Source organism: Magallana gigas, chromosome 3 (assembly GCF_963853765.1).
Source record: "Magallana gigas chromosome 3, xbMagGiga1.1, whole genome shotgun sequence".
Lineage (NCBI taxonomy): Eukaryota > Metazoa > Mollusca > Bivalvia > Ostreida > Ostreidae > Magallana > Magallana gigas.
This window is the reverse complement of record NC_088855.1, coordinates 47900136-47912561: the sequence shown is the minus strand read 5'-3', so window position 1 is coordinate 47912561 and position 12426 is coordinate 47900136. Positions and strand designations below refer to the sequence as shown.

The window sequence follows — 12426 nt, the reverse complement described above, 5'->3', positions numbered from 1 at the left end:
AGTAATTAATCGTTGAATATAATGTAATTAAGAAATTGTATGATCAAAAGAGTTATGCAAATATATTTATTATTTGAAACAAAAATAGCTTTTAAATTTTTTATATTGACAAGTAAACTTGTTAATAGTAAAGTATTTACTGGTATACTAGCCACCTTGTTTTAGTTAATCTATGAAAACATATACACGTAAAACCTATCTTGATATTAACAAATAAGGGTAAATTATTTTCAATCAGAACCCTGCACCTTTTCAATGTCAGGTCATGAACAATAATATGATCTTAGCTAAAATTATACGTTTCATAGAAAGAGGTCGTCATTACAATATTATATATTTTCTACTCCAGAATGAAACTTAATTAAATGCATATATGAGACTAATCGAAAACTTTTGTTATGCATGGCTATGGTACTCAGGGGACCGTTAAGGCGTATTGGCCTCTTGTTTTAGGATAATAAAGATTCCATTTTTAAAGTGATGAAGTTTTAAATTGAATTTAGAAGCAATAATACCTATCAAAATAGTGTTTTTTGTAAACATGTAGGATTTTTCCCCGATTTGATATAATCTCACGGCTTTATAACTTGACATTCTCTATATCAACACTCATGTTTATGCTGTTTTACTTCATAAAAGACATTTAAAATTTTGTTCCCATGGGAAACAAACCTTTGTTACATGCGAAAGTACTATGGGACTGAATTCGTGTCTGGTCACTGCCAGGTATTTCGGTCAATACAAAAACATTTCTCTGTCAAATTCTAATGCTGTGGAAACACGGTATTTTATAATTTTTCTATAATAGGCTCAGGATCGGTATTCCAACAAAACAAAATGACTGTCAGATTCAATTCAATTCTAGTGCTGTTGAAAAACAGTGTTGTGTTTTGTTATTCTTCTATAATAAGCTCGGGGTAGGTATGCCAATAAAACAAAATGACGTCTTACATGACGTCATAAACAAGTGCTTATACGGCTATGTTGAGAAATGCTGAAGATTATACGTCTTTTACTCTTCTGTCTGATTCTTGATGCATGTAAGTAATGGATGAGTTTAATATGTTAAACTACAATACATACGTAAACATGAACCGGTAAGAATATGAGAGAAGAGTACTGCCGGATGTTGTCGCACTTCCAGATGTTGATCATTTCAAACTGGAGGTGGGCAAATTGAACCACCTCGGGCCTTAATTTTGCAAAAGTGCTTTTATGTCTTTTAATTGTAAATACTATTTATCGTAATCACGAGACTTGAAAAAGCTTAGCTATGCATATGAAAATATTCTGTTTTCAGAAAGGTATACTCCTCCATTTTATTTTCACCCCTTTCACTCTCGTTGTCTGTAGGCGAATTTAAGACTGTGCGATTTCCAATGTTACAAATTAACGGAGTGAAACCGTTTGCAAGTGTAGAAGGGCGAAAATAAGAGGGAGCGAAAATGACCCACTGTATAGAAAATGGATAATCGGTATCATATTAAAAACCTGAATGCACTTTAAATAAAATTCCTTACTCGCAAAGAAAGGCAGGAACATACATTTTGGCATGGCTTGATTCAATCTTGTAGATGTGATATAACTAATCAGCCTTACGAATTATGATGAATTTAAATTTTCCTAGCAACGACGTGAAAAAATTTGACTCATTGACTGGCTTTCGAAAAGCTTCTAAATATTCCATTACTTTCTTCCTTCCTTTTATATTGTAACATGAACAAGTAGGTACTTGAGGGATATAAAAGCATTCATTCGCTTTGTAAATCAAACAAAATGACTTATAGGTAGGAAGGAGATTGGTGTGCCCAATCTTATGAAAGTCATGAAAAGTATTTATATAAGCAAATGGTTTTATCGCTTTATTTGAATGAAAAGACGGAAATGTTAATTTAAACTTGACTGTGCCCCATGTTTTAATACGCAACGTGTAATAAAAGTTGGAGTGTATAATCTTTTATTGGAGTTTACAAAAAGGTGGAACATCTAAAACGTGGGCTTCTACAACATTAAGTACAAGTTTGAATTGTTTTTCAGGAAATTTTAAAAGGTAGCATCTTAATACGATTTCATTACTTTTACAATTCCTTTGAAAAACATGTTTTCTGTCATTTACCATTTTCGACTGTACTTTAATTAACAAGTAACCAAAATCAAGTAACTTTTGGCTAAGATTGTTTTTTTTTTATTACGAATCATTTGTAAGAATATTTCCTCATCCTTAGGTCATGGCTTTAAATAACGCAAATGTGTCATGGATAATAGCGCTGACCGCCGTCGTTTTCAATACCAAATGCTCTTCAATCAACTTTTGTCCCAACACACCATGTTTGTGCACAAATACAACTACCGACTGTTCTGACAGGAACTTGGAGTCGTTGCAACTTCTCGAAAATCAACTTCCGAAAACAACTACAAATATAATCCTGTCAGGAAACGTTTTTATGAATGTCAGTCAATTCTTTTTCAAACCCATTGAGTCATTGAAAATAGAGAAGATAAGTCTCTGTAGATGTCAAGTGAAATATATATCACCTAAAGCATTTCGTTTCTTCCCACATATAAAACAGTTGGACCTCTCAAGAAATAATCTGAATTACAGTAACATATTTTTGGTTTTGGAGATGTTGAATAGTTCATGTATACAAGCCTTAAACATATCGGACGTCAAACACGCACCGTCTACACTTCCTGTAAATGCGTTCGAGAGTTTTGAAGGGAACAGTTCTCTCAAATCTCTTCAACTCCAAAACTGGAATTTGGTGCAAGTTGATGGAGCGGCATTTCAAAATCTGACCAACTTAAATACGTTGGATCTGAGTAATAACAAGATACTTGCCTTAAACATGAACGGACTTGATAAAGTTACTCATCTTAATCTAACTTTAAACGAACTACCCTGGCTACCAAAAATGTGTAATGCAAACAATGAATCGTTGGTTCCGAAACTGATGTATTTGTGGCTCGCAATTAATCATATATCGGACTCGTCAGAATTCTGTCGCCAAGGCCATTGTTTACCAGAATTAAGATATCTTAATCTATCCTTTAATGCAATAAGTATTATAAAAAATAACGCTTTTTCTACCATATCAAAACTGGAGAAATTAGGACTGGAAAATATGTTAACTTACGATTTGTTGATTGAGGAAGATGCTTTTCGGTCGATATCTTTGATTGAACTTTTTATAAGCATGCCCAAAAGAGATACAAAGCAGTTGCTGAAACATAAGACCATTTTCAACAATTGCCCAAAGCTCAAAACTTTAGATGTATCGCATTTTGATTTCTTAAGTTTTGACAGGGATGATTTTTATAACATGTTACTACCATTGAAGAATCTGGAAAATCTTATGTTGCGTCACTGTTCTTTGAATTTTGTTCCTCCCACTTCGCACCTTTCCAATCTGAAGTCTATTAATTTAAAAGGAAATTTCATACGTTACATCGACCGGGATTTGTTTCAAAACAATTCTGAACTTGGTGAAATAATTCTTCGAAAAAACCATCTCACAACTATTAAACAGGACTCGTTTACAGAGACCATCTGGAACAACCCAAATCTATCCATAGATGTTTCATATAATCCATTTGCATGCGACTGTGATCTCGAATGGTTCATTCAGTGGTCAAGCAAAAATATCAATCACGTGAATAAATACGAAGAAAACCAGTGTGATTCACCAAAGGAATGGAAAACTAGCCACATAGGGGGTCATCTGAATTCTCTTAAAATGACGTGCCATGTTTTGAATCGTGCCATTGTAATAGGCTTGATGACGGGGTCATTTGTGTTTATTTTCTTATTTGCTTTTGTACTTATCAGAAAATTCCGATGGGATATATTATATTATTTACATAACTTTACTCATGGAAGACGAAGGGGATATCAGAGACTTTTGGACACAAATACTAAAGAATATGACGGTTTTGTTGCATATAATACGCATGACCGAAAATGGATTATGTCGGAACTTGTCGACATTTTGGAGAAAAAAGAAAACTACAAGTTGTGTCTTCACGAAAGAAACTTTTTACCGATAGGTTCTCATGTGGATAATATTTTTGACAACATAGAATCTAGTCGTAAGTTTATATTAGTTCTTTCGAATAATTTCATGGAAGATCAGTGGTGTCAGTTTGAAACTGTAATTGCAAACCACCAATTAGCCGACGGAAATAAAGACAAAATTTTACTTATTCTTTTGAATGATATAGATTCCGAACATTTCACCATCGCTTTGAAAACGTTATTAAAAGAAGCTAAAAGTGTCGAATGGACAACAAACGATAATGGGATCAAATTATTTTGGAAAAAAATAAATTCTTTTATGCAGAAATATTAACTTTTGCTGCCAATATCCTCGTTTTTTTTTTCATCGGTTTTTTAAATTTATAAGTAACGTTTTGATACGAAAGGCAATTCTAAAAATTAAGTGATTTAAAAAAAAGAAAGAGGATAACTATGGCATGTGTGTATTTTACCCTCTAAATTGTAAATAATGCTTATGCTTTTGTTTCTTGAAGACATTTTGAAAATAAATCTGGGATGCTGTAACATGATTGATAGTACATACTGAAAAATCCTATTTTGTTTCATTTGCAATTGACACCAGCAAGTTGTTTTTTTTTAAGTCGATGCTGTATTATACAAAGATGTATTTTGTATACTGTATCGTAGAGGAGCTATTTAAAAAATCCTATTCATTTGATTGCTGTTACATAATATTTTTTTGTAGAATGTATATATGTTCTGTAATTTTTCATTTAGCTTACAATTGAAGTAAACAGAAGTAAAACAAAATAAAAATTAAAACTTTATTCTATTAAATGGTTTCGTAAATTTAGCTCTCATGTTATGCACCTGAATCGAAACTCATCAGTTCCTCAACCTTTTCGTTTAAATTTTTTTAAATATAACCTACACATCATGCTTTAAATATCTTTTTGCAGCAACGAAGAAGGTTGTTCTTTTAACTTAAACAGATAAAAACAACTTTTTCGATTAAAGGGGCATGGTCACGATTTAGGTCAAAATTTATTTTCCGATTTAAATGTTTACATTGCTTCACTAAGGCATTTGAAATAGGCAACCAAAAATGGAGTGTCGTTCGTTGAGTTATATGCGAGTTACAGAGCTTACAATTCTTTGCTATGTAAACAAAGCTTTTGTTTACATTTTAAATGTCGAAATGAAAAATCTGCTTTTTGACTTAAAATGAATGTGCTTAACATTAATTAGAAACTCTTTTTATGCTTTAAAATGAGTAAGAAGATGGACAAATCAGTTTGAAAAAGATTTTTTCTGGTATATTGAACCTATGTAAACAAACACAGGGCACGAGACTTGTGAATTGTGAATCCTGTATCTTGCTATTAAATCTACGACTGACACTCAAATTTCATTTTATCATTAAAATGCATTTCTAAAGCATTGTAACTTATTAAAAAAGAAAAAAAGAATTTGACCAAATCGTGATCATGCCCCTTTAAATACATTGAAGAAAACCCTTAATCGAGATGCAACTAGCTTTTTATCATGTAATCAAAGCATTATTTTGTTTTGTTAAACTACTCTGATTCAGGTAATATACTTACTTTGATCGTTATAATTATTAATTGCAATAATGGTTGTTTTTTGTTATTTGTCTTTTCATATCATGATACACTGAACTTCTGTTGCAATCGAAAGAAAGGAAAAGGCCTTTACACCCTGGCTCTTGATTGCGAAATGGTTAAAAACTTTTTACCATTTAGCCCCCCGTTTCAGAAGATTGAATACAATATAAGTGTATAACTTTACTGATTATCTGACCCCATTTCGTACATGATAATTATGGAATAGTCTTGTGAAAACTAGAACTATAACTGTATAAAACAAACAGCCACTAGAAGCTCAATGCAAGGATTTCAAAGCATTAAATTTTTCACCAAATATGAAAAAAGAAATTTGTAGAGCAGGTCAATACAAACATTTAGGTCCATGCAGATTTTTGGTATCTTTCAGGAATCAAATAAGCATGTTTTTACAAAAACGAGTTTTTAAAAGATTTTTAAAATTACAAATACTATTTGAGATGATGTAAAGGTATGTTTAGGACATTTTTTTCGGTAGGAAGACGAACAAGTTTTTCTCGTATCGTCGGTTGAAGAAACATGATCGCTGAGAGCGGAGCAGTCAATTTCTATGAACACCGTTCAATAGAGTCGATAATCGAGCGCTAGTCCACAGTGGGATTGTCACAGTCAGCCAGTTACATAAACAGGTCCCCTACTGCTGAATGTGTAACCACGTAAATATCGCTACAATAGTCCAAAAAAAGCATAGCGTTGTCCGCCTGCTAATGCTAAACAAGTATGGATATACTCATTTAGTTATCGAAAGATTAGTCGACTTGTCGATATTCGGTCGTCATTCGGTGTCTGCGTCTACTAAAACTGAAAAATCGGCCACCGGCGCAGAAAAAAATATAACTTGGCCCAACGAACGAAAAAATGGTCGGCCACTGAAAATAGAAGTCGATATTGGCCAATACAACACCCAATGAACTGCCGACTGTCGCCAAATTTTGCCTTAAAAATCGTCGGCCGTCTATCTGTTTTTAAAAATAATTTATTCAACACTATCTACAGTCCATATTATCTGTTAATCAATGACAGTGTTCGGATGTTGCAAATATTTATTTTGCCTGATGGCCTGTTGTTCCTACGTGTGCAAATTTCATCTAAATTGTCGTTGATCGAGCAGGAAAAATCACAGATAATGTGGAGACTGAAAGGCTGATATAAAAAGTTACCCGGAAGATAATTGTTAGCATATCAGAACACAACATGATCCTATAATTATTTGTTAATGCTTTAATCGAGAGAAACGGAGTTGACTGTAAATCAAATTTCCGTTTACATATATATATATATATATATATATATATATATATATATATATATATATATATATATCTATTTTAATGTTCTCATAAAAGTTAGCACATAAGTATGTCCATTTACACACTTGTGTAAACTTGAGTGAACATATTCAGTTTTGACGAATGTTAGTCAAATTGCCATACTCTAAAAAAGCTTGCATTTAGAAATATACGTGCATAATTATTATGTTAAAAATAACTTAATTTGTATAGAAGGTAATTCTTAGTCGCAGAGAAAGGGAAAAAAACCGCACATTTTGCCACGGCTGGATTCAATCTTGTAGATATGATATGTCTAATCAGCCTTTAGAATCATGATAAATTTTATTTTTTCCTAGCAACATGGGAAATATATTGACTCATTGACTGGCTTTCGAAGAGCTGGTAAATATTTTAATTAGTTTCTTCCTTCCTTTTATGTTGCAACATGAACAAGTAGATGTAAGGAGGACACAAAATCATTCATTCGCTAGGTGAAGCAAACAAGGCAATGTGAGGTTAGGAAGGATCTTGGTGTGACCAACCTCATGGAAGTCACGAAAAGAATATGATCGGATTGTTTTGTCGCTTTACTCGAATGAATAGGCGGAAATGATGGTATAAACTCGATTAGGGTCCATGTTCTAATACGTGTAAAACATTTATAGTGTGTCAGCTTTTATTGGAGATTACAATAATAACATTCAAAAGAGGACTTCTACAACAATAAGTACAAAGTTATTGATTTTTGTTCTAGAAAATTTCATTACTTTTACAATTCCTTCGAAAATACACGTTTCTGTCATGTACTATTTTCCATTGTGCTTTTAGTTGATAAGTAACCAAAATCAAGTTTCTAGTACGTTTGACTAAGATTGTATTTCTTATACAAAATTATTTTAGAGAAATTTACATCCTCTTTCAGGTTATGGCTTTAAATAATGCAAATGCGTCATGGATACTAGCAGTGATTGTCGTCGTTTTCCACACCAAATGTTCCTCAGTCAACCTTTGTCCCAATACACCTTGTTTGTGCACAAATACAACTACCGACTGTTCTGACAGGAACTTGGAGTCTTTGCATCGTCTCGAAAATCAGCTTCCAATAACAACTACAAATTTAATCCTGTCGGGAAACACTTTTATGAATATCAGGACAGCCTTTTTAAAACCCATCGAGTCACTGAAAATAGAGAGGTTAAGTCTTAGCAGATGCCAAGTGAAATATATATCACCTGAGGCTTTCCTTTCTGTCCAAAATATCAGACAGCTTGATCTCTCTAAAAATAACATTTCTTACAAAAATACTCGTCTGGTTTTAGAGAAGTTGAACAGCTCATGTATAGAAGCCCTAAACATATCGGACGTCAAACAAGCACCGTCTACACTTCCTGTAAATGCGTTCGAGAGTTTAGAAAGAAACAGTTCTCTCAATTCTCTCCAACTCCAAAACTGGAACTTGGTCAATGTTAGTGGATTCTCTTTCCAGAATCTCAACAATTTACGTACTTTAGATTTAAGTAATAACAAGATACTTGCAATGAATATGGAGGGACTTCACAACATCTCCCGTTTGAACCTAACGTTAAACGAACTTTCCGGCATTCCAAATATGTGTGATGCAAAAAACAAATCGTTAGTTCCAAGACTAAAGAAAATGTGGCTAGCAATAAATCACATTTCAGACTCGCTTGAATTCTATCGCCAAGGTCATTGTTTACCAGAGTTAAAATATCTAAATTTATCTTTCAATGCCATCAGTATCATTAAAAGTAATGCTTTTTCAACAATAAGAAGTCTGGAGAAATTACGATTAGAAAATATGTTAACTTACGATCTGTTGATTGAAGAGGAGGCTTTTCGGTCAATGTCTCTCACTGCATTGTTCTTTGGCAGTCCAAAACGAGTTACAAAAGAATTGCTGCGATATGAAACTATTTTCAAAAATTGTCCAAATCTTCGAACATTAGATATGTCGAATTTTGACTTTTCAAATTTTGACAAGGAGGATTTTTATAGAATGTTACTACCTCTGCAAGATCTTCGAGAACTTATGTTACGGCATTGTTCCTTAAACTTTGCTCCTTTTATTTCGCATCTTCCCCATCTCAAGTCTCTGAATTTAAATGGAAATTTTATACGTCATATTCATCAGGATTTGTTTGAAAACAATTCAGTCATCAGTGAAATAATTCTTCGTAAAAATCAACTCACCTCTTTGCGAGAGGAATCATTTACAGATGAAATCTGGAATAACCCAAATCTTTCCATAGACGTCTCGTTTAACCCTTTTGCCTGCGATTGCGACCTTGAATGGTTCATTAAGTGGTCAAAAAGAAATAGAAAACACGTTCAAAAGTACAAAGATAACCAATGCGATTCACCAAAAGAATGGAAAAGTAGATTTATTGGAGATAATTTGCATTCCCTAGAAATGAAATGTCATGTGTTGAATCGTACTATTGTTATAGGCGCGACGATTGGGTCATTTGTGTTTGTTTTCTTGTTTATTTTCGTACTTATTAGAAAATTCCGATGGGACATATTATATTATATACATAACTGTACCCATGGAAGACGAAGGGGATATCAGAGACTTGTGGACAGAGGTACTAAAGAATATGATGGTTTTGTTGCATATAATACGCATGACCGGAAGTGGATAATGTCAGAGCTCGTCGACATTTTGGAGAAAAAAGAAAACTACAAGTTGTGTCTTCACGAAAGAAACTTTCTACCGATAGGTTCTCATGTGGATAATATTTTTGACAACATAGAATCTAGTCGTAAGCTTATTTTAGTTCTTTCGAATAATTTCATGGAAGATCAGTGGTGTCAATTTGAAACTATAATAGCAAACCACCAATTAGCCGATGGAAATAAAGACAACATTCTTCTCATTCTTTTGAATGATATAGATTCCAAACATTTCACAATAGCTCTTAAAACATTGTTAAAAGAAGCTGAAAGTGTCGAATGGACTACAAATGCTAACGGGAACAAATTATTTTGGAAGAGACTGGTATTATTCATGCGTAAATGAATAGGTTTTGACGAATGTTGTATACCAAATACTTTTACTTTTCAGAAGAATTTTTAGAATGTAGGTTTTGTTTTTTGTTTGTTGCTGATTTTTGAACTCTTGGTACACGTGACCAAAAATGATTTAAGAGATCATGAACTTTTCTTTACCAGATAGGTTCTGAGCAAATTACTATAGATCGTCAGTCGAATAAGGTTGATCTTAGCAGCTTTATTGCCAATGATGCCCATTTGTTTAGTTTCTTGATTGTTGGGTCAAATTAGAACTTTGGAAATCACAATCTTATTTTTAAGATAATGAATGTCTCTTCTATGAATTAAAACTATTCAAAAAATGTCACCTCTTTTCGCATCCAGTATTGTCACACAATACCCGTATTTTATCAATCATTTTACAATCATATCAATTTCAACATTTATGTACATTCTATTCTAATAAAATGAACAGATTTCTATTTGATTTATATATTTATCGGGCGTCAATTGATGCCAACATTAACATATTTTGGTTTATCTTTTGTATAACTGTTAGTTTTGAGCATGAGAAATATTGGTAGAATTAAAATTCAGCAAAATTCCCTAAATGTTTCAATCTTAGAAAAAAGAAAATTCTCTGTGGTATATAACATATATGTCAAACCATTTACATTGTATGTACATTTCCGTGTCGATAGGAAGATTTCTGCCATTGACACAAGACACAATTACAAGGAAATAGTTTTTTAAGTTAAATATTTTGATGTTATAAGATCATATAGTAGATATCCTTCTTTGCACACTGACTCGTTTTTAGGTCACCTGAGTCACTCAGGTGACCTATTGCAATTGGTCTTCGTCCGTCGTCGTGCGTCGTGCGTCGTGCGTTAACAATTTTACATTTTTAACTTCTTCTTGAAAACTACCAGGCCAATCGTTACCATTTTTGGTGTGAAGCATCTCTATGGTAAGAAGAATCTAAATTGTGAAATTTATGGCTCTACCACCCCTGGGGTGCCACGGGCGGGGCCCAATATACAAAAAAAGCCAAATTTTCAAAAATCTTCTTCTCTACTTCCACACAAGTGAGGAAAAAACTGAATGCATGGTTATGATGTCCATGAAGCCCTCTACCAAAATTGTGAAATTTATGGCCCCTGGGTCAGGGGTTCTGGCTCTAGGGTGGGGCCAATATGGCCATATAGTAAAAATGTATTAAATCTTAGAAAATCTTCTTCTCTACTCCCATATATATTTGTTAAAAACTAAATGCATGGTTATGATGTCCATGAAGCCCTCTACCTTAATTGTGAAATTCATGACCCCTCGGTCAGGGGTTCAGGCTTTAGGGTGGGGCCAATATGGCCATGTAGTAAAAATGTATTAAATCTTAGAAAATCTTCTTCTCTACTCTCATATATATTTGTTAAATACTAAATGCATGATTATGATGTCCATGAAGCCCTCTACCTAAATTGTGAAATTCATGACCACTGGGTCAGGGGTTCAGGCTTTAGGGTGGGGCCAATATGGCCAAATAGTAAAAATGTATTAAATCTCAGAAAATCTTCTTCTCTACTCCCATATATATTTGTTAAAAACTAAATGCATGGTTATGATGTCCATGAAGCCCTCTACTTTAATTGTGAAATTCATGACCCCTCGGTCAGGGGTTCAGGCTCTAGGGTGGGGTCGAAATGTCCAAATAGTCAAAATGTATTAAATCTTGGAAAATCTTCTTCTCTACTCCCATATATATTTGTTAAAAACTAAATGCATGATTATGATGTCCATGAGGCTCTCTACTAAAATTGTGAAATTCATGACCCCTTTGTTAGGTGTTCATGCTCTAGGGTGGGGCCAATATGGCCATATAGTAAAAATGATTTAAATCTTAAAAAATCTTCTTCTCTACTCCCACACATGTGGGCAAAAAACTGAATACATGGTTATGATATCCACAATCTCCTTTACCTAAATTGTGAAATTCATGGCCCCTGGGTCAGGGGTTCAGGACATGAGGGGGGGGGGGCAATATGGCAATAAAGTGTTAATGCATATAATGTTTAAAAATCTTCTTCTCTATTCTCACACATCTGTATAAAAAAACCGACTAATAATTATGTTTACCAGGAAGTCCTCTACTGAAATTTTAATTTTCATGTCCCCTGGGGTATGGGTTTTGACTATAGGGCAGGGCCAAAATGGATGTATAGATGCTATTGCATATAACGTTAAAACATTATCTTCTTTACCCCCACACACCTGAAAGGAAAACTAAATTCATTATTTTGTAGACCAGATCTTTTAGTTTTTCACCAAAATTATAGGTTTCACAGTTCTTTTTGAATTAAATGTGGTTGTCATTACAAATTTATAATTTTTCTACTCCAGTATGAAACCTAATTAATTAGATGCATATATGAGACTCCATGACAAGTTTGTGTATTGGATATATGCTACTCTGGTGACCGTTAAGGCCAATTGGCCTCTTGTTATGAAA

The 12426-nt window shown here is 33.4% G+C and overlaps 2 protein-coding genes across 3 annotated transcripts; both read left to right on the top strand.

Annotated features, from left to right (window-relative positions):
• Positions 1–1760: 1760 nt before the first annotated feature.
• Positions 1761–4810, top strand: LOC105345720 (toll-like receptor 7). Its single transcript, XM_066080097.1, has 2 exons — positions 1761–2050; positions 2226–4810. Exon 2 carries the CDS (start codon positions 2229–2231, stop codon positions 4344–4346), a length of 2118 nt encoding a protein of 705 aa, XP_065936169.1. The 5' UTR covers positions 1761–2050; positions 2226–2228; the 3' UTR covers positions 4347–4810.
• A 2461-nt stretch (positions 4811–7271) lies between these two features.
• Positions 7272–11597, top strand: LOC105345674 (toll-like receptor 6). 2 transcript variants are annotated; one of them, XM_034482989.2, is made up of 2 exons: positions 7272–7523; positions 7831–11596. In XM_034482989.2, exons 1-2 carry the CDS (start codon positions 7518–7520, stop codon positions 9946–9948), a joined length of 2124 nt encoding a protein of 707 aa, XP_034338880.2. In that variant the 5' UTR covers positions 7272–7517; the 3' UTR covers positions 9949–11596. The 2 variants fall into 2 exon arrangements, with proteins under 2 accessions (XP_034338880.2, XP_011452196.3); XM_011453894.4 differs by having other exon boundaries at positions 7273–7635; positions 7831–11597.
• Positions 11598–12426: the final 829 nt, after the last annotated feature.

What these genes read in the sequence shown, in the direction of transcription:
- LOC105345720 (XM_066080097.1), top strand. Translation starts at nt 2,229, where the DNA reads ATGGCTTTAAATAACGCAAATGTGTCATGGATAATAGCGCTGACCGCC.